Below are 19,982 nucleotides of genomic sequence, written 5' to 3'. Positions count from 1 at the left end.
ACCGGATGTGCTACCTGTCCCAAACCTGCTGTTTTCAACTCTCTAGAGACAGCAGGAACGGAAGAGATCCTCTTAATGATCGGCTATGAAAAGCCAACTGACATTTACTCCTGAGGTGTTGATCTGTTGCACCCTCAACAACTACTGTGATTATTATGATTCGACCATGCTGGTCATTTATGAACATCTTGGCCATGTTCTGTTATAATCTCCACCCGGCACTGCCAGAAAAGGGCTGGCCACCCCTCATGGCCTGGTTCTTCTCTAGGTTTCTTCCTAGGTTTTGGCCTTTCTAGGGAGTTTTTCCTAGCCACCGTGCTTCTACACCTGCATTGCTTGCTGTTTGGGGTTTTAGGCTGGGTTTCTGTACAGCACTTTGAGATATCAGCTGATATCAGAAGGGCTTTATAAATTAATTTGATTTGTTTGTCAATTTTTGTTAAATCACATAAATAGTACTCTTCCATTTCAGAGCCTGAATTTTTCCCCTGAGGCTAATATCCATTACATGTTGATATCAATTCATAAGTGGGCACACATGTATGTTTTTTCTAATATTTGATCAGATCTTTTATCAGATTATCTCTGGTCACAGCAATGAGATTTCAATCCTGTGTATTCTCTGGTGTTGAGTCAGATCGCCAGATTGACGAAAACTCTTCCCACATTGACCACAGCTATAAGGTTTCTCTCCTGTGTGTATTCTCGGGGTGGTCTATCAGGCTGTGTGAATGAGTAAATCTCTTCCCACACTGATCACAGCTATAAGATTTCTCTCCTGTGTGTGTTCTCTGGTGTTGAGTCAGATGGCAAGTTTGAACAAAGCTCTTCCCACATTGATCACAGCTATAAGATTTCTCTCCTGTGTGTGTTCTCTGGTGTTGAGTCAGATGGCAAGTTTGAACAAAGCTCTTCCCACATTGATCACAGCTATAAGGTTTCTCTCCTGTGTGTGTTCTCTGGTGTTGAGTCAGATTGCCAGATGTAGCAAATATCTTCCCACATTGATCACAGCTATAAGGTTTCTCTCCTGTGTGTGTTCTCTGGTGTAGAGTCAGGCTGCCAAATGAAGTAAATCTCTTCCCACATTGATCACAGCTATAAGGTTTCTCTCCTGTGTGTGTTCTCTGGTGTTGAGTCAGATTGCCAAATGAAGTAAATCTCTTCCCACATTGATCACAGCTATAAGGTTTCTCTCCTGTGTGTATTCTCTTGTGCACTGTCAGATCTCCAGATTTAGTAAATCTCTTCCCACATTGATCACAGCTATAAGGTTTCTCTCCTGTGTGTATTCTCTTGTGCACTGTCAGAACTCCAGATGAAGTAAATCTCTTCCCACATTGATCACAGCTATAAGGTTTCTCTCCTGTGTGTGTTCTCTGGTGTATAGTCAGACTGCCAGATGAAGTAAAACTCTTCCCGCATTGATCACAGCTATAACATTTCTCTCCTGTGTGTGTTCTCTGGTGTAGAGTCAGACTGCCAGATGAAGTAAAACTCTTCCCGCATTGATCACAGCTACAAGGTTTCTCTCCTGTGTGTGTTCTCTGATGAATTTTAATGCCTGATGATGTGAATCTCTTCCCACAGTCAGAGCAGCAGTGAGTTCTCTTCCCTGTGGGTCTCTGTGGGTGTTTATTGAGGTGTTCTGATCTGGAGAGACTCTTCTCTGTCTCCTCAGCATCATGAGGTTGTTGAGGCTCCCCAGAGGATCCACGATAGTCACGTCTCTCTCCTGTGTGAACAACAAAGTCAGACAGATGATTAAAGGCCCACAACAGCGATAATCCAGGGTAAAGGTTGATGCCAACAGCATAGCCATGATGTTGTACAACAATTGATGTCTGTAATGAATGTTAAAATTGTCTTAAAATGAGCAAGAAGTCATATTTTGTCTTGTTTTCACATTAGTAGTAACATCTAAGATTGTAGACTAGAAATAAGTTATTCATGTTGTTGAAACTCTAAGCAGTGTGGTAGAAGACTTTTGGTCTACAATACAGGCCCCTTTGTGTTTTCTAAAATTGCGGCACGAGGGCAATTTGATTGCATAAACTCCTCCATGCTAATGACGAAACCACTAGTTATGGATGTCGTATATCTGGTGTGACAAGAGATGAAAAGAATCTGCCCACTCCATCAAGCAATGGGGACAGCAACACAGGGCATTCACGGGACCTCATGGAACCATGGACCACACCTGCAGAAACTGGACAACAGGGGGAAGCAGAGGAGATACCTATCATAGACTTCTCCCAGCTGAAGCTTGACATGCCACCTACGCCGCCTCAAGTGGTAGAAACAACCAGCTGGTATCATTAAGTAGAATCAGCCAACAGTAACACGGAAGCAGCAGAATGGGAGTTAGTAGTGCATGACCTAGATTTAGAATAAGAGGCTTCCATTTAGACACAGGTCTAAGATTACGTAATAAGCAATCTACCGTCCCAGTGTAAGCACTCAGTGTAAGCAATCTACAGTCCCCGAGTAAGCACTCTGTGTAAGCAATCTACAGTCCCCGAGTAAGCACTCAGTGTAAGCAATCTACAGTCCCCGAGTAAGCGGCCGGTGCAAGCAGCAGGACAGTGTCAGTGTGAAAGTGTGGTTTAGCCACAGCTCCAGAAACTTGCGAACTTCCCCTGTAAAAAGGTATATAAAGAGAACAGAGATCATAAGAGAGGCATGATCCTCACTGACATATGAGACAGACTTAATATGGAGAATCATCATAGGTACATTTACTATTGCACTATACGCTTTTTGTTAGACTAGAACAATATTTGAAACACAGGGGTCTTGACACCTCTTGATCACAGACAAAGCGGCAGTCAAACAGTGAGACATCAGGTACAGATGTGATTAGCAATACAAGGAAACAGCCAAGTACCAGTTACAATATATTGAGTCTATGCATAGAGTTAGAAGTGAATAGTAGTAGGATATATGCTTTTTGTTAGACTAGAACAATATTTGAGAACCGGATAATTTGCCTAAGTACTTATTGGATCAATATCTGAAGCTACTTGGTTGAACTTTGTGAACCCGAAACTGAGTCTCCGAAACACAGGGGTCTAGACACCTCTTGATCACAGACAAAGCGGCAGTCACACAGTGAGACATCAGGTACAGATGTGATTAGCAATACAAGGACACAGCCAAGTACCGGTTACAATATATTGAGTCCATACACAGAGTTGGAAGTGTATTAAGATATTGGAATTCGGAATCTAGCGTTAGTGCTGTGAGAATACCACTTACAGGAAAGTGACCAAGTGGCTGAGCATTTAAGGTAATTGAACTATTTTTGCTATTTAGTCAATATCGTTAGAAGTGTTAACGCATTTAAAGTTTTGCAATATTATCTGGCATAGCTTAAAGCATTAAGGATTGATTCAGCATTATTGATGTATTAGGAAACTGTAGAACCATTGAATTGTAATAATGTGTATAAGACAAAAAACAGAGTGACTTAATAAAAGCTTTGACAACAAATTTTGACAACTTGCCAAAATTTGACAACTAGGTCAGATCTGGAGAGAAAATGCCTTCAACACTCTCACTGAACAGAAAGTGACCCTGGTTATAGGTTAAAGTGATTGCACTAAAGAATATTTGGGGCGGCAGGATAGCCTAGTGGTTAGAGCGTTGGACTAGTAACCGAAAGGTTGCAAGTTCGAATCCCCGAGCTGCCCCTGAACAGGCAGTTAACCCACTGTTCCTAGGCCGCCATTGAATATAAGAATTTGTTCTTAACTGACTTGCCTAGTAAAATAAAAAGTAAAAAATATTCATTTTGTGTCAAAATATATACCAATACTAGTTTCCAAGTGACTACTAGCTGACGAGCATAATAACCAATAGAATAAGTTATTAGGTATTGATATATACAGAGGTAAAAGAGACTTGAAGGTAAGGAAATACAGGAGGAATCCATAACACTCAGAATATTTAAATAGGAGTATATCTATCCAAGACCTCATACTAGACCGGAAAATAAGGGAGTGACAACGTGAACGAAGGAACAAACCAAACTCACGCGAAGGGCCATTACGCAGAAATAGAAGGGTTAGGCCCTTGTTACACTGCAGTAACTAAAATCCTAAAGTACTCTACCCAGCCAGAAGACGGGGTAGAGGCAAATTATCATTATGACATCATGGATGGCCAGTCCTTGTATTCATAGTGTATTGAATTCAGGGGGTAGCCCTGAGCTGAACTCAAACTTGGGTCCAGCGACTGTCAAGTCAACAACTGTTACGCCAAGATGTCTGAACTTCTTGACGAGGCAGCTAGGTGTTGGGTTAAGGTTTCTACAATATCGTTCTCTATGAATTTGAGAGTGGTTACTTCTCCTTCCCCCATCCCTCAGCTGTTAACCAAGTCTCTGGGCAGCCATTCTGTTGCTTTTTAAAAACCCCACACAACCCAGCAATCTGCAGTTCAAACAATAACAAATGTCATTCCACCACTATTTTGGTAATAAAATTATGGGTTTGGATAAATGTAACTAGACAGACCTATGGATGCAAGGACTGACCATCCATGATATCAACATTATAGTTTTAACCATGTTGAGGCAGAAGGGTATCCTCATGCTTAGAACGTTGGACTAGTAACCGTTTGCAAGTTCACATCCCCGAGCTGACATGGTACAAATCTGTCTTAACTGCTATACAGTGTTGATTTACATTGTTTCTAAACATTATAGTAAAAAAATATTATTTGGGGTTCTGATGGGGTACAACAGTTGAACTCAGCTCATGAGGCATGTGTTATATTCTTCAAGAATCAATGGCTGTAAATAAATAACTTAAAAGTCACAATATGGATGTAGCGATTGCAGATTTCCACCTTAACACCAAACATCAGTTCAACTGCAGAGTTTGTGCCTCTGTTGTTAAGACAGTACTTACTAGTGTTAATCAGGGAATGGTTTCTAAAAACCATCTTACGGTTGAGTTCATCGTTAGAACCATTGGACGCCTTAAGATGCGTTTGGGAAACCGGAACCAGATATCCAGGTTCCTCCTCTTCCTCCTTTTTCGATGTAACAGTCATCTCCTCCCCCTCCTCTTTCACGCCATAAACTACATGCTCTCCTTTCACTGTAACACCATCCTCCTCTTTCACTCTGAACGCGTCCTCCTCTTCTTTCACAGTAAAGGCTCCACTCTCTACTTCTTGTTTTACTGTGATACCTTCCTCGTCTTTCACTCTGAACGCGTCCTCCTCTTCTTTCACAGTAACGGCCCCACTCTCTACTTCTTGTTTGACTGTGATATCCTTCTCTTCATTAGAAGGAGAGTAGCTTAGTGACCGCATGGTCGGGGATGTTAGCTAGGCTAATGCTAACTTATCCAGCCCGCTAGCTGAATAATAACAACACCGTAAATATGAAATTAAATCGGATAACTAACTAGACGACAGAAGTGGGTTTAAAACTGGGGAATAGCTTAGTGAGCGCATGGTCGGGGATGTTAGCTAGGCTAATGCTAACTTAACCACCCCGCTAGCTGAATAATAATAACAACACCGTAAATATGAAATTAAATCGGATAACTAAGTAGACGACAGAAATGGGTTTAAAACACAGTAGCTAATATACACGAAAGCGTCTAAAGAGCTATATTGGTTCGGCTATTGTCCTGCAAGCTACCGAGGTGTCTGACGAACTGTTGCTGCTGATGAAAGAAGCGTTCCGTCCACTAGATTACACGTCACACCAACAGCATAACCATAAATTCCCAGACCGCCATTTGCTGACTGGAGTGGGTAACGCAGTTGAGTAAAATGTTTATTTAATTTTCAGACAAAAAGTTAAAGGGTTGGAATCAGAGACGACGCTAGTGCTAAAATATTAATTATCCCTCCCTAAATTAATCAATATCAGTCAATATATTTTTGTGTGATTTCTTTTTTTCGTGAACCGTTCCATCATATCTTAAACTTCATATCGATTCGGCACTAGGACCGGGGCAGGCTGCTGCTGCACAAGTGACTGTTGGACTTTTTTCAGCAAAGATGGCGGACAGAAATACTAGGAGAGAGGGGTACCCCTACACAGACCTGAAATGGATCAAAGATGGCGGACAGAAATACTAGGGTGGAAGCAAATGTAAGGGATTATAACGTCATAACGAATCATGCAAAAAACATGTACAGTTGATAGTGTAGAGAAATGCAAATTCTTATGTAGGTGACCAAACTATTGTTAAGGGGGGGCTACCACTCAGAGTTGAGCCTGTGGGGTCCCCTACAGGATAGCTCCCGCATTACACTAATGGCCAAAACCAGCGCACACACACATGATCTCCGTTGTAGCTGAACGTTGAATGCCCGAATAGGATTCTACGATGACGGACAGACAACTGAGCCAATGGCGGAAGACTACAGACTACACCCCAGCTGAACCAATCCAAAGATCCGATCTTCCAGAATCAACCTACTTTCTTTTCTATATAATAGTGGTGTACTGATTGTAACGGCCTCTTCTTCGTCTGCGCTTCCGTACGAACCAGCGGGAGAGCCGTAATTACGCTGTTCTAGATATCTTCACTCTGAATAAACTGTAGCTTGTCATACAATTTACCACCTTGTCTGAATCGATCCTTGACCGACTCGTCCGTCTACATATCCAATTACTAACAATAGGAATGTTAGTTAATGGAGAGACAAAGGATTATGCTTTTTTTAATCATAGTTCATTTACGAAAATCGTGATTTAGCCAGCTAGCTGGTCTAGTTTTATGGGTGTTGTGACATGAGTATGAAATTGTCATTCTGGTTGTTTTAGGGACACCTTAAACAACCCACAAACCAGGCGGTCGTTTTGTGAAAAAGTGGATGTATAGAATCTAGCTGGCTGAAGAATTTACTGCAAATTGAATGTACAAATTTGTATTTGCCATGCAGATAGATGAAATAACGTATGTCATTGTGCAGTGGATGATTTAAAATCCCTGTATGCCCATGGATGTGTAGCTAGCTATCTAGGTGATCTGTGTATGGACCCAAATGTTTGGTATACATATTAGTTCAGAACCTAGCTATGAACCTCAACTATCATAGCCAGTTGTATCAACTTCAAAACAGCCTGAATGACATTAATGAAGCCTATGGATTGAGTAGAATATAATATCATGTTTTGCCAAGGATTCAAGTCAAATATACATGTAGTTATTACCATGCATGAGATCCCCACATTGTAGCCTGTACATTTAATATATTCACTGATCATGTACTCTACCTTGGCAAATTAATGTGCAGTTTAGGTATGAATGTCTTTGAGGTGATCAAATTCCTGTCTTTGAATGATGCCGTGTCTGCATGTATGTATTACAATTATACACTTCAACAGTGTTTACCAATCTTGGTCCTGGGACATTAATGGTTACACATTGTAACTAATAGACTAGAAACAGGATTTAACTAGTTAATTCATATATACAGAAATATATATTTTTTAAACACTACACTACACTTCCTATGCATCATGTAAATACTCTAACACTGGTTCATCTCAACATCTAATGCCCTTCATCTGCATTGATCTGGTGTGAAATGCTTTATTGAAAAGCTCATTATCCAAGTGTTATAAATACAAGTTCAATCTGTCCATCAATGCACATCTGTTGTGAATTATAAAAACAGGAAGAAAGAGGAGGTGGAGAGAGAGGTGTTAAATACAGAAAGGGAAAGAGGAGGAGAGAGGTGTTAAAGACAGAAAGGGAAAGAGGAGGTGGAGAGAGAGGTGTTAAAGACAGAAAGGGAAAGAGGAGGTGGAGAGAGAGGTGTTAAAGACAGAAAGGGAAAGAGGAGGAGAGAGGTGTTAAAGACAGAAAGGGAAAGAGGAGGTGGAGAGAGAGGTGTTAAAGACAGAAAGGGAAAGAGGAGGTGGAGAGAGAGGTGTTAAAGACAGAAAGGGAAAGAGGAGGAGAGAGGTGTTAAAGACAGAAAGGGAAAGAGGAGGAGAGAGGTGTTAAAGACAGAAAGGGAAAGAGGAGGTGGAGAGAGAGGTGTTAAAGACAGAAAGGGAAAGAGGAGGTGGAGAGAGAGGTGTTAAAGACAGAAAGGGAAAGAGGTAAACACATAGGAGCAGGGAATGCAGCACATGATTAATGAATCACAGTGCTACATAAATGTTCTCTCAGTTCATCACAATTACATAATAGTGTCTCTTCTCTAGACAAACAATATAGCATAGTTTTAGAAATAATGAAGTGTCTTACTATTGTCCATGGTTGGCCCTCTTGCCTATTCTCTTGACGGTGGAAGGAGCCACAGTTATACACCTGAACCTGCTTACTGCACAACACAATCCATTGATCAGTTTGACACATGAGTGTGTAGGAGTGTGTAGGTGTGTGTGGGTTATAGGGTGTCCAATTGTTCCACATTTTGTCAATATGGGTGATTTAAAATAGCCTGTTTTGTTTTTGCACACCCTTGTTGGACCCCATCCTTGAAACATCCTGCAGAGCAGCAGACTCCTCCTCTGGGACACGGCGGCGAGCTGCAGATCCCCTCCTGGTCCTCATGTCCATCCTCATGACGTTACGCAGGACACAGGTAGCCTTCACACACCTGAATTCCTCCAGGAGGCAGTCCCAGATGACCCTGGTCACCCAACCTTGCAATGCCCTACACGTTAACTGTCGGCAACCGTTTTGAAGGAATCTCCAGTTTGCTTATTTATATTCAGTGGCCTGACTGCATCCAGACTGTCAAAGGTCCGTCCTGGTAGATCTGAACCTAATGCAGTTTGGAGTGATCAGATGACAGGAGTCACATTTAGGTTCCAGGTGTAACTGAGGCTGTAGATGCTCCATATCCACTACTTTGAGTGTTGTATATAAATCAAATATTATTTGTCACATACACATGGTTAGCAATGTTAATGAGAGTGTAGCGAAATGCTTGTGCTTCTAGTTTCGACAATGCAGCAATAACCAACGAGTAATCTAACCTAACAATTCCACAACTACTACCTTATACACACACAAGTGTAAAGGGATAAAGAATATGTACATAAAGATATATGAATGAGTGATGGTACAGAACAGAATAGGCAAGATGCAGTAGATGGTATAGAGTACAGTATATACATATGAGATGAGTAATGTAGGGTATGTAAACATATTAAGTAGCATTGTTTAAAGTGGCTAGTGATATATATTTTACATCAATTTACATTATTAAAGTGGCTAGAGTTGTGTCAGTATGTTGGCAACAGCCACTCAATATTAGTGGTGGCTGTTTAACAGTGATGGCCTTGAGATAGAAGCTGTTTTTCAGTCTCTCGGTCCCTGCTTTGATGAACCTGTACTGACCTCGCCTTCTGGATGATAGCGGGGTGAACAGGCAGTGGCTCGGGTGGTTGTTGTCCTTGATGTTCTTTATGGCCTTCCTGTGACATCGGGTGGTGTAGGTGTCCTGGAGGGCAGGTAGTACCAGGCGGTGATACAGCCCGACAGGATGCACTCGATTGTGCATCTGTATAATTTGACTAAATGTGTTTCCTTGTTACAGGGCAGGCAAGAAATGGAACAGCAAGTTCACAGAACATGACATAAGCAGAGCTGTGGGAGACCACCTCAAGCCCCTGGTAGAGTCGGGGGTGGTGTTTACCTCCCACCACGCCTTCAGCAGGCTGGAAAAGTGGGATTGATCCAGTAGTTGAATCTTTTGACGTATTGTTGATTTCAAAACATTTCAGTTTCAACAAATGAACTGGGTTGGTTGAAAAGTGATACTAAACGTACATACCATGCACTATTTTAACATAGTGGAAGATACTGTTTTTCATACTAAGATATGTTTTGCTTTTGCACATATTTGTTAATTGGAGGGGTTCTGAAAGACACTGAGGGTGTCGATTAAAAATTGACTAGTAACAACAACTGGGACCTAAAAGACACCCACCATGAGACCCACTAAATCTGTCCAAGAAGAGGCAAACAAAAGAAAAACCCACACCAAACTTAAAGACCAAAAAAACAAAAAGTTGGCGCAACTAAAGGTGTTGACTCTCCACATGTAACAAGACTGGGCCAGACACTCTTAAATAGAACCTGGACCAGCTCAGGTGAAACAGCTTACCACTAATGAGATGAAATAAGCCAGCACAGGTGTAACACATAATGACTAACGAGGTGACACCGATCTGTGCGCCCAACGTGCTAACGAGCTATACATGCTAACGAGCTATACGTGCTAAAGTCCAACCTCAAAACACAAATGGAAAAACCAAAGCCTGTTCCCCTTTAAGACAACAAATTTATCCTATATTTTTGTTGGACAAGTTTGCTCACCACCAACAGAAAACAACTTCAATTTCACATTATAATCAACTACACTGCTTCACCTTCACCAATATAAACATGGTGTCTACTGGCTGTCAACAATTAAAAACAAGAAAAAACACCTATTCCTAAATAATAATAAACAATCATATTATTTTTTTCTAATTTTTCTTTCAATAGAATCCTAAAACCCACTAGCTTCTAGAACTCTCGTCCCCTTGGAACGAGCGCAAACAAAACTAATTTCCAATACGGAAAAAAGTGCAGTCAAAATAAATTGTGTTCCATGGCAACGCATATGGATTTGGGAGGAAATCAGGTTGAACCTGCTCTAGAAAGTAAAACAAAACAAAAAACACATGGAAATGGGAGATACATTTTACCTCACTGGTTAGAGGACAACCTGCAGAAGACAATCAGATACATTTTTGATTGTTGCATTTAAATTTAGGGGTCGCTAAACAATGGAACAGCACTTATTTGTCATCACTCATCAATATCACGTTGACATCAATTGAGCGAGAGAGGGGAGATGAGGTTGCAACAGCTCAAAAACCACACGGAATCTGGGAGTAATGTGTACATCCCTGGTTAGAGGACAATTTGTAGAAAACAGCTAGCTACATTTTGAAGTGTTTCACTTTGATTCACGTGGGTCACTTTTAGTTAAATCACATAAATATTACTCTCTCAATTCAGAGCCTGGATCTTTCCCCTGAGGATAATATCCATGTCATGTTGAAATCAATAGAACAGGGGAGAAACATTTAGGGTCCTACATTGTGACATCATTAAATTACTCCTTCTACAATGTTAAAACATTCTACATTGTGACATTAATTAATTGATATCATGAAATAACTCCATGTATTTTCTGATGCTCGATCAGAGATCTTTTATCAGAGTATCTCTTGTTACACAGATCACAGCTATGAGGTTTCTCTCCTGTGTGTGTTCTCTGGTGTGATATCAGGTTGCATTGTTGAGTAAAGCTCTTCCCACATTGAGTACAGCTATAAGGTTTCTCTCCTGTGTGTGTTCTCTGGTGTGATATCAGGTTGCACTGTTGAGTAAAGCTCTTCCCACATTGAGTACAGCTAGAAGGTTTCTCTCCTGTGTGTGTTCTCTGGTGTGATATCAGGCCTGATGAATGAGAAAAACTCTTCCGACATTGAGTACAGCTATGAGGTTTCTCTCCTGTGTGTATTCTCTGGTGTGTTATCAGGCTGCTGAGCCGAGTAAAACTCTTCCCACATTGAGTACAGCAATACGGTTTCTCTCCTGTGTGTGTTCTTTGGTGACGAGTCAGATTGCTCAATGTAGTAAAACTCTTCCCACATTGAGTACAGCTATAAGGTTTCTCTCCTGTGTGTGTTCGCTGATGAATTGTAATGCCTGATGAGGTGAATATCTTCCCACAGTCAGAGCAGCAGAGAGTTATCTTCCCTGTGGATCTCTGCAGGTGTTTCTTGGGGTGTTCTAATGTGGAGAGACTGTTCTCTGCCTCGTCAGCGTCATGAGGTTGTTGAGGCTCCCCAGAGGACCCATGGTAGTCCCGTCTCTCTCCTGTGTGAACAACAAAGTCAGACAGATGGTTAAAGGCCCACAACAGCGGAAATCCACTGTAAAAGGTGATGCCAACAGCGTAGCCATGATGTTGTACAACAATTGTTGTCTGTAATGATTATTTGACAATTGTCTTAAAAATGAGCAAGAATAGTCATATTTTGTCTTGTTTTCACATTAGTAGTAACACCGATGATTGTAGGCTAGAAAAAAAGTTATTAAAGTTGTTGAAATCCTAAGAAGTGTGCCAGACGACTTTTGGTCTCCAACATAGGCACCTTTCTGTGTTTGCTAAAATTGCGGCACGAGGGCGATGCACATGCAATTTGGTAGAAACTCGTTCCCCCTAATGAAGAAACCGATAGTTTTGGATGTAGTATATCTTCCTGGAGCAAAAATGGTGAGCAAAGATTTTGTTTTTTCACAATGTATTCTGAATGTGAATGGGGGAAACCTCAGGGGAGTAACCTCCATGTCCAGGTTGCTTATGAGAGCATGTCACACTACTTTGGATTAAAATTGTAAGCCTCGTTTGAACATCCTACTTAATATAATGTTTGTATCGTCATCGCAAATCAACCTCTTTGCACTTAAAAAACACTTCAACCAGTAAAATGCTCTTTGGCTTTTCCATCAGCCCGACAACGGGGCTCCGTGTCGACAAAGGGCCCAGGCCAATTGGCAAAAGAGGTATGCTCAGGGTTGATATCGCGCTGTGCAGACTGGCAGGTATTATCCAGGCTAAAAGCGACTGGTGTTTGAGCTAAAAAGGTAAAGGCCGCTAGCAATGGCTAACAATGACTAAATAGCTAGTAGCTAATTAGCTTCTGATGAAGGTTCTAGCTATAAGGGCCAAAAAAAAAGCAGATCCGTATCACATTGGGTGAGGCGGGTTGCCGGAAGGTATATTTAATTGAATTTAATGTTATGTTGACGAGCGGCCCCCTCCGGTCAGGTTATGTTGACGAGCGGCCCCCTCCGGTCAGGTTATGTTGACGAGCGGCTCCCTCCGGTCAGGTTATGTTGACGAGCGGCCCCCTCCGGTCAGGTTATGTTGACGAGCGGCTCCCTCCGGTCAGGTTATGTTGACGAGCGGCTCCCTCCGGTCAGGTTATGTTGACGAGCGGCTCCCTCCGTTCAGGTTATGTTGACGAGCGGCTCCCTCCGGTCAGGTTATGTTGACGAGCGGCTCCCTCCGGTCAGGTTATGTTGACGAGCGGCTCCCTCCGGTCAGGTTATGTTGACGAGCGGCTCCCTCCGGTCAGGTTGTGTTGACGAGCGGCCCCCTCCGGTCAGGTTGTGTTGACGAGCGGCCCCCTCCGGTCAGGTTATGTTGAGGAGCGGCTCCCTCCGGTCAGGTTGTGTTGACGAGCGGCTCCCTCTAGTTATGACGTTGAGTAATTTGTGTGTCTTAATTATTTAATTAAATAGAATGCTTCACTTCACTAGGGTAGGGGACAGCATTCAGAATTTTGGATCAAAAGCGTGCCTAAATTAAACTACCTGCTACTCAGGCCGAGAAGCTAGGACATGCATATAATTAGTAGATTTGGATGGAAAATATAAAGTTTCCAAAACTGTTAAAATAATGTCTGTGAGTATAACAGAACTGATATGGCGAAAACCTGAGGAAAATCCATCCAGGAAGTACTATTATTTTGAAAGGCTGTTTTTCCATTGAAAGCCTATCCACCATACAAAGACTAGGGACCCAGGTCACGATCTCTATGGCTTCTTCTACATGTGGTCATTCTTTAGGCATTGTTTCAGGCTTTTACTCTGAAAAATGAGGGAGATACATATCCACCATAATATGCAAATAAATTCATTTAAAAAATCATACAATGTGATTTTCTGGATTTTTTTTCTCATTTTGTCTGTCATAGTTGAAGTGTACCTATGATGAAAATTACAGGCCTCATCTTTTTAAGTGGGAGAACTTGCACAATTGGTGGCTGACTAAATACTTTTTTGCCCCACTGTACATCCTAGAAACCTGGTTAAACTATCATTATGACATCATGGATGAATTCTAGAATATACTATATATCCTAGAAACCTGGTTAAACTATCATTATGACATCATGGATGAATTCTAGAATATACTATATATCCTAGAAACCTGGTTAAACTATCATTATGACATCATAGATGAATTCTAGAATATACTATATATCCTAGAAACCTGGTTAAACTATCATTATGACATCATGGATGAATTCTAGAATATACTATATAGCCTAGAAACCTGGTTAAACTATCATTATGACATCATGGATGAATTCTAGAATATACTATATATCCTAGAAACCTGGTTAAACTGTCATTATGACATCATGGATGAATTCTAGAATATACTATTTAGCCTAGAAAACTGGTTAAATTATCAATATGACCTCATGGATGGCCAGTCCTTGTATTCATAGTGTATTGAATTCAGGGGGTAGCCCTGAGCTGAACTCAAACCTGGGTCCAGCGACTGTCAAATCAACACCTTATAACTGTTACGCCAAGATGTCTGAACTTCTTGACGAGGTCGCTAGGTGTTGGGTTAAGGTTTCTTCAATATCGTTCTCTATGAATTTGAGAGTGATTACACTTCTCCTTCCCCCATCCCTCAGCTGTTAACCAAGTCTCTGGGCAGCCATTTTGTTGCTGTTTAAAAAAAACACAAAACCCAGCAATCTGCAGTTCAAACAATAACAAATCTGTCATTCCACCACTATTTTGGTAATAAAAGATTATGGGGTTGGAGATATGTAACTACAGACAGACCTACATTATAGTTTTAACCATGTTGAGGCGGCAGGGTAGCCTAGTGGTTAGAGAGTTGGACTAGTAACCGGAAGGTTGCAAGTTCATATCCCCGAGCTGACATGGTACAAATCTGTCAATTTACCCACTGTTCCTAGTCCGTTATTGAAAATAAGAATTTGTTCTTAACTGCTATACAGTGTTGATTTACATTGTTTCTAAAGCTTATTTGGGGTTCTGATGGGGTACAACAGTTGACCTCAACTCATGAGGCATGTGTTATATTCTTCAAGAATCAATGGCTGTAAATAAATAATTTAAAAGTCACAATATGGATGTAGCAATTGCAGATTTCCACCTTAACACCTAACATCAGTTCAACTGCAGAGTTTGTGCCTCTGTTGTTAAGACAGTACTTACCAGTGTTAATCAGGGAACGGTTTCTAAAAACCATCTTATGGCTAAATTCATCGTTAGAACCATTGGATGCCTTAAGATGCGTTTGGGAAACCGGGCCCAGATACCCAGGTTCCTCCTCTTCTTCCTCCTCCTTTTTCGATGTAAAAGTAATCTCCTCCCCCTCCTCTTTCACGCCATAAACTGCATCTTCCTCTCCTTTTACTGTGACATCAGCCTCCTCTTTCACTCTGAACGCGTCCTCCTCTTCTTTCACAGTAACAGCCCCACTCCCTACTTCTTGTTTTACTGTGATATCTTCCTCGTCTTTCACTCTGAACGCGTCCTCCTCTTCTTTCACAGTAACGGCCCCACTCCCTACTTCTTGATTTACTGTGATATCCTTCTCTTCATTAGAAGGAGAGTAGCTTGGTGAACTCATGGTCGGAGATGTTAGCTAGGCTAATGCTAACTTAACCAGCCCGCTAGCTGAATAATAACAACAACAGCATAAATATTAAATTAAATCGGATAACTAACTAGACGACAGAAGTGGGTTTAAAACACAGTGGCTAATATACACTAAAGCGTCTAAAGAGCTTTATTGGTTCGGCTATTTGTCTATCAAGCTCCCTGACTAACTGTTGCTGCTGTTGAAAGAAGCGTTCCGTCCACTAGATTATACGTCACACCTACAGCATAACCATAAATTCCCAGACCGCCATCTGCTGACTGGAGTGGGTAACACAGTTGAGTAAAATGTAGATTTTATCTTCAGATAACAAATTAAAGTGTACGAAGCATGAGTTTTAACTCACCAGTGTAACAATACAGTGTGGTTAAAGACTTAGTAAGCTAATTGTAATCACGATATGGTTACCTATAAGTACAAACAATGTTTTTGCGTTATTACATATTCATTAACTTATTTTGTGACTCTTCCAAACTACACACAATGCAGTATTTCTCAACGTCATATGGATGATCTTCTCTGTGCTGCTGAGTTTGTTTGCCAGTGTAACGGTTTAACGAGGCAATTCATTTAAGAACAGTGCCTTAGACCGCTGCGCCGCTCGTGTGATAAAGGTGTGGGATTCTGGGTAATCCACAGCAGATTTATAGAGAATTTGAAAATTGAGTGGTCCTGGGATAGAAATGTATAAAATTGACATTACATCATAAAATCCACGTTTTAAATCATACATTAGCAATTTATGTTTTAGTAACTACTGTTGTTGGTTTGGCGTCAAGTCAGCCTCTCTTTATATGTTATTTGCCAAATGTCTGTTTTCCATGTGGGTTTTAAGATAAAGATCCCTCTTTCAAGTTGGTATCTAACTGGAAAATGCATCTTCTTTTGGAGTGCTATTTTTACCCTGTCGACTACTGATCATTCATCCACACTGTGTGTCTCATCAATGCAGGTCATTTATGACAAAAGTATAAAGTATATGTTTTACAAACTCATGAACACCAGCCAGTTTATCAGCCCGGTTTTGTTAGTTTAGGTGTATTATACTTCTTCGCCACCTGAGGGGGACATTGAGTAATTTTCCATGTCAATTTGATATATTTTGATACTAAAATGGATGACGCGATATTCTGATGTAGTGAATATGAGACACATGGAAATAATGTATTTATTTTTATTATAGTAAATTAGGAATTAGTAGGAATTGTTAAATCCACTATACGATCACAATGACTTTGATAGACATGTCAATAGTTTTGTTAGTAAATTACAGGGCAGATTAATGTAGAATTGCTGTGGGAGTGGTATTTATATCCTGTCACTACTGATCATTCATCCATACTGTGTGTGTCCCATCATTGCAGCTTTGGAAATAAATGAACTATCCATTCATTGCTCCTTCCTGTGTTGACTCACTGACTTGAGGGACCAGGATGGTCACACTAGGTCGATATCTAACTCAAGCTTCACCTCCTTTTATTTTTTTATTTCACCTTTATTTAACCAGGTAGGCTAGTTGAGAACAAGTTCTCATTTGCAACTGCGACCCGGCCAAGATAAAGCATAGCAGTGTGAACAGACAACACAGAGTTACACATGGAGCAAACAATTAACAAGTCAATAATACAGTTGAAAAAAGGAGAGTCTATATACATTGTGTGCAAAAGGCATGAGGAGGTAGGCGAATAATTACAATTTTGCAGATTAACACTGGAGTGATAAATGATCAGATGGTCATGTACAGGTAGAGATATTGGTGTGCAAAAGAGCATAAAATAAAATAAATAAAAACAGTATGGGGATGAGGTAGGTAAAAATGGGTGGGCTATTTACCGATAGACTATGTACAGCGGCAGCGATCGGTTAGCTGCTCAGATAGCAGATGTTTGAAGTTGGTGAGGGAGATAATGGACTTGGGATTCTCTGCCTCTAACCCTATTACAGGGGCTGAGTCACTGGCTTACTGGGGCTCTCTCATGCCGTCCCTGGAAGGGGTGCGTCACCTGAGTGGGTTGATTCACTGATGTGGTCATCCTGTCTGGGTTGGCGCCCCCCCTTGGGTTGTGCCATGGCGGAGATCTTTGTGGGCTATACTCGGCCCTGTCTCAGGATGGTAAGTTGGTGGTTGAAGATATCCCTCTAGTGGTGTGGGGGCTGTGCTTTGGCAACGTGGGTGGGGTTATATCCTTCCTGTTTGGCCCTGTCCAGGGTTAGTCCTCGGATGGGTCCACAGTGTCTCCTGACCCCTCCTGTCTCAGCCTCCAGTATTTATGCTGCAGTAGTTTATGTGTCGGGGGGCTAGGGTCAGTTTGTTATATCTGGAGTACTTCTACTGTCCTATTCGGTGTCCTGTGTGAATCTAAGTGTGCGTTCTCTAATTCTCTCCTTCTCTCTTTCTTTCTCTCTCTCGGAGGTCCTGAGCCCTAGGACCCATGCCCCAGGATTACCTGACATGATGACTCCTTGCTGTCCCCAGTCCACCTGGCCGTGCTGCTGCTCCAGTTTCAACTGTTCTGCCTTCTTATTATTCAAACATGCTGGTCATTTATGAACATTTGAACATCTTGGCCATGTTCTGTTATAATCTCCACCCGGCACAGCCAGAAGAGGACTGGCCACCCCACATAGCCTGGTTCCTCTCTAGGTTTCTTCCTAGGTTTTGGCCTTTCTAGGGAGTTTTTCCTAGCCACCGTGCTTCTACACCTGCATTGCTTGCTGTTTGGGGTTTTAGGCTGGGTTTCTGTACAGCACTTTGAGATATCAGCTGATGTACGAAGGGCTATATAAATAAATTTGATTTGATTTTACTTGTAGATGACCTGGAGCCAGTGGGTCTGGCGACGAATATGTAGCGAGGGCCAGCCGACTAGAGCATACAGTTCGCAGTGGTGGGTGGTATAAGGTGCTTTAGTGACAAAACGGATGGCACTGTGATAAACTGCATCCAGTTTGCTGAGTAGAGTGTTGGAAGCAATTTTGTAGATGACATCGCCGAAGTCAAGGATCGGTAGGATAGTCAGTTTTACTAGGGTAAGTTTGGCGGCGTGAGTGAAGGAGGCTTTGTTGCAGAATAGAAAGCCGACTCTAGATTTGATTTTAGATTGGAGATGTTTGATATGAGTCTGGAAGGATAGTTTACAGTCTAGCCAGACACCTAGGTACTTATAGATGTCCACATATTCAAGGTCGGAACCATCCAGGGTGGTGATGCTAGTCAGGCGTGCGGGTGCAGGCAGCGAACGGTTGAAAAGCATGCATTTGGTTTTACTAGCGTTTAAGAGCAGTTGGAGGCCACGGAAGGAGTGTTGTATGGCATTGAACCTCGTTTGGAGGTTAGATAGCACAGTGTCCAAGGACGGGCCAGAAGTATATAGAATGGTGTCATCTGCGTAGAGGTGGATCAGGGAATCGCCCGCAGCAAGAGCAACATCATTGATATATACAGAGAAAAGAGTCGGTCCGAGAATTGAACCCTGTGGCACCCCCATAGAGACTGCCAGAGGACCGGACAGCATGCCCCACATATATACCCCACTTTGGACAATCCTCCTCTGCAATGCTTACATCTTCTGGTTTGACAGGAAGAGGGTAACAGGATACTAAACCCTTAGGTTGCAAGATCGGTTCCCCGATGAACAAATCGTTCATCCTGCCCCTGAACAAGGCAGTTAACCCACTGTTCCTAAGCCATCATTGAAAGTAAGAATGTGTTCTTAACTGCCTTGCCGAGTCAAATAAAATAAATATATAAAAATTGTGTTGACGACCGGCTCCCTCCTAGTCAGGTTGTGTCGAAGGCCCGCTCCCTCCTAGTCAGGTTGTGTCGACGACCGGCTCCCTCCTAGTCAGGTTGTGTCGACGACCGGCTCCCTCCTAGTCAGGTTGTGTCGTAGACCGGCTCCCTCCTAGTCAGGTTGTGTCGATGACCGGCTCCTTCCTAGTCAGGTTGTGTCGTCGACCGGCTCCCTCCTAGTCAGGGTGTCTCGATGACCGGCTCCCTCCTAGTCAGGTTGTGTCGACGACCGGCTCCCTCCTAGTCAGGTTGTGTCGACGACCGGCTCCCTCCTAGTCAGGTTGTGTCGACGACCGGCTCCCTCCTAGTCAGTGTTGTGTCGTCGACCGGCTCCCTTCTAGTCAGGTTGTGTCGATGACCGGCTCCCTCCTAGTCAGGTTGTGTCGATGACCGGCTCCCTCCTAGTCAGGTTGTGTCGTCGACCGGCTCCCTCCTAGTCAGGTTGTGTAGATGACCGGCTCCCTCCTAGTCAGATTATATTGGCGACTGCCTCCCTCTAGTCACTAGTGTGTCTTATTTATTTAATCAAACAGCTTAAAGCATCATATGTTCAGTACATATAGATTTTATAAAAACAAGTGGGGCGATGATAGAATTTACAGATGACTCTTGGTTGACCGTGGATCAAATCCAGGCTGTATCATAACCAGCCGTGATTGGGAGTCCCATAGGGCGGGGCACAATTGGCCCTAGCGTCGCC

General features: G+C 42.2%; 1 protein-coding gene across 1 annotated transcript; it reads right to left on the bottom strand.

Annotated features, from left to right (window-relative positions):
- Positions 1 to 331: 331 nt before the first annotated feature.
- On the bottom strand, positions 332 to 5,322 carry LOC116367974 (gastrula zinc finger protein XlCGF17.1-like). Its single transcript, XM_031819048.1, has 3 exons — positions 5,199 to 5,322; positions 2,549 to 2,639; positions 332 to 1,620 (listed from the first exon to the last, which is right to left on the bottom strand). Exons 1-3 carry the CDS (start codon positions 5,320 to 5,322, stop codon positions 678 to 680), a joined length of 1,158 nt encoding a protein of 385 aa, XP_031674908.1. The 3' UTR covers positions 332 to 677.
- Positions 5,323 to 19,982: the final 14,660 nt, after the last annotated feature.

The sequence above is a fragment of the Oncorhynchus kisutch genome, unplaced genomic scaffold, assembly GCF_002021735.2.
Source record: "Oncorhynchus kisutch isolate 150728-3 unplaced genomic scaffold, Okis_V2 scaffold1805, whole genome shotgun sequence".
Taxonomy (NCBI): domain Eukaryota; kingdom Metazoa; phylum Chordata; class Actinopteri; order Salmoniformes; family Salmonidae; genus Oncorhynchus; species Oncorhynchus kisutch.
Note: the sequence above shows the minus strand (reverse complement) of the source record. Positions and strands in the feature narration are given on the sequence as shown.

Excerpts from the sequence above, each read along its gene's own strand:
- LOC116367974 (XM_031819048.1), bottom strand. The coding sequence starts at position 5,322 with ATGCGGTCACTAAGCTACTCTCCTTCTAATGAAGAGAAGGATATCACA. Across the intron at positions 2,640-5,198 it reads CAGAGTGAAAGACGAGGAAG|GGGAAGTTCGCAAGTTTCTG; the intron begins GTATCACAGTAA and ends ACCTTTTTACAG. Across the intron at positions 1,621-2,548 it reads CGGCCGCTTACTCGGGGACT|CACAGGGAAGAGAACTCACT; the intron begins GTAGATTGCTTA and ends CCCACAGAGACC.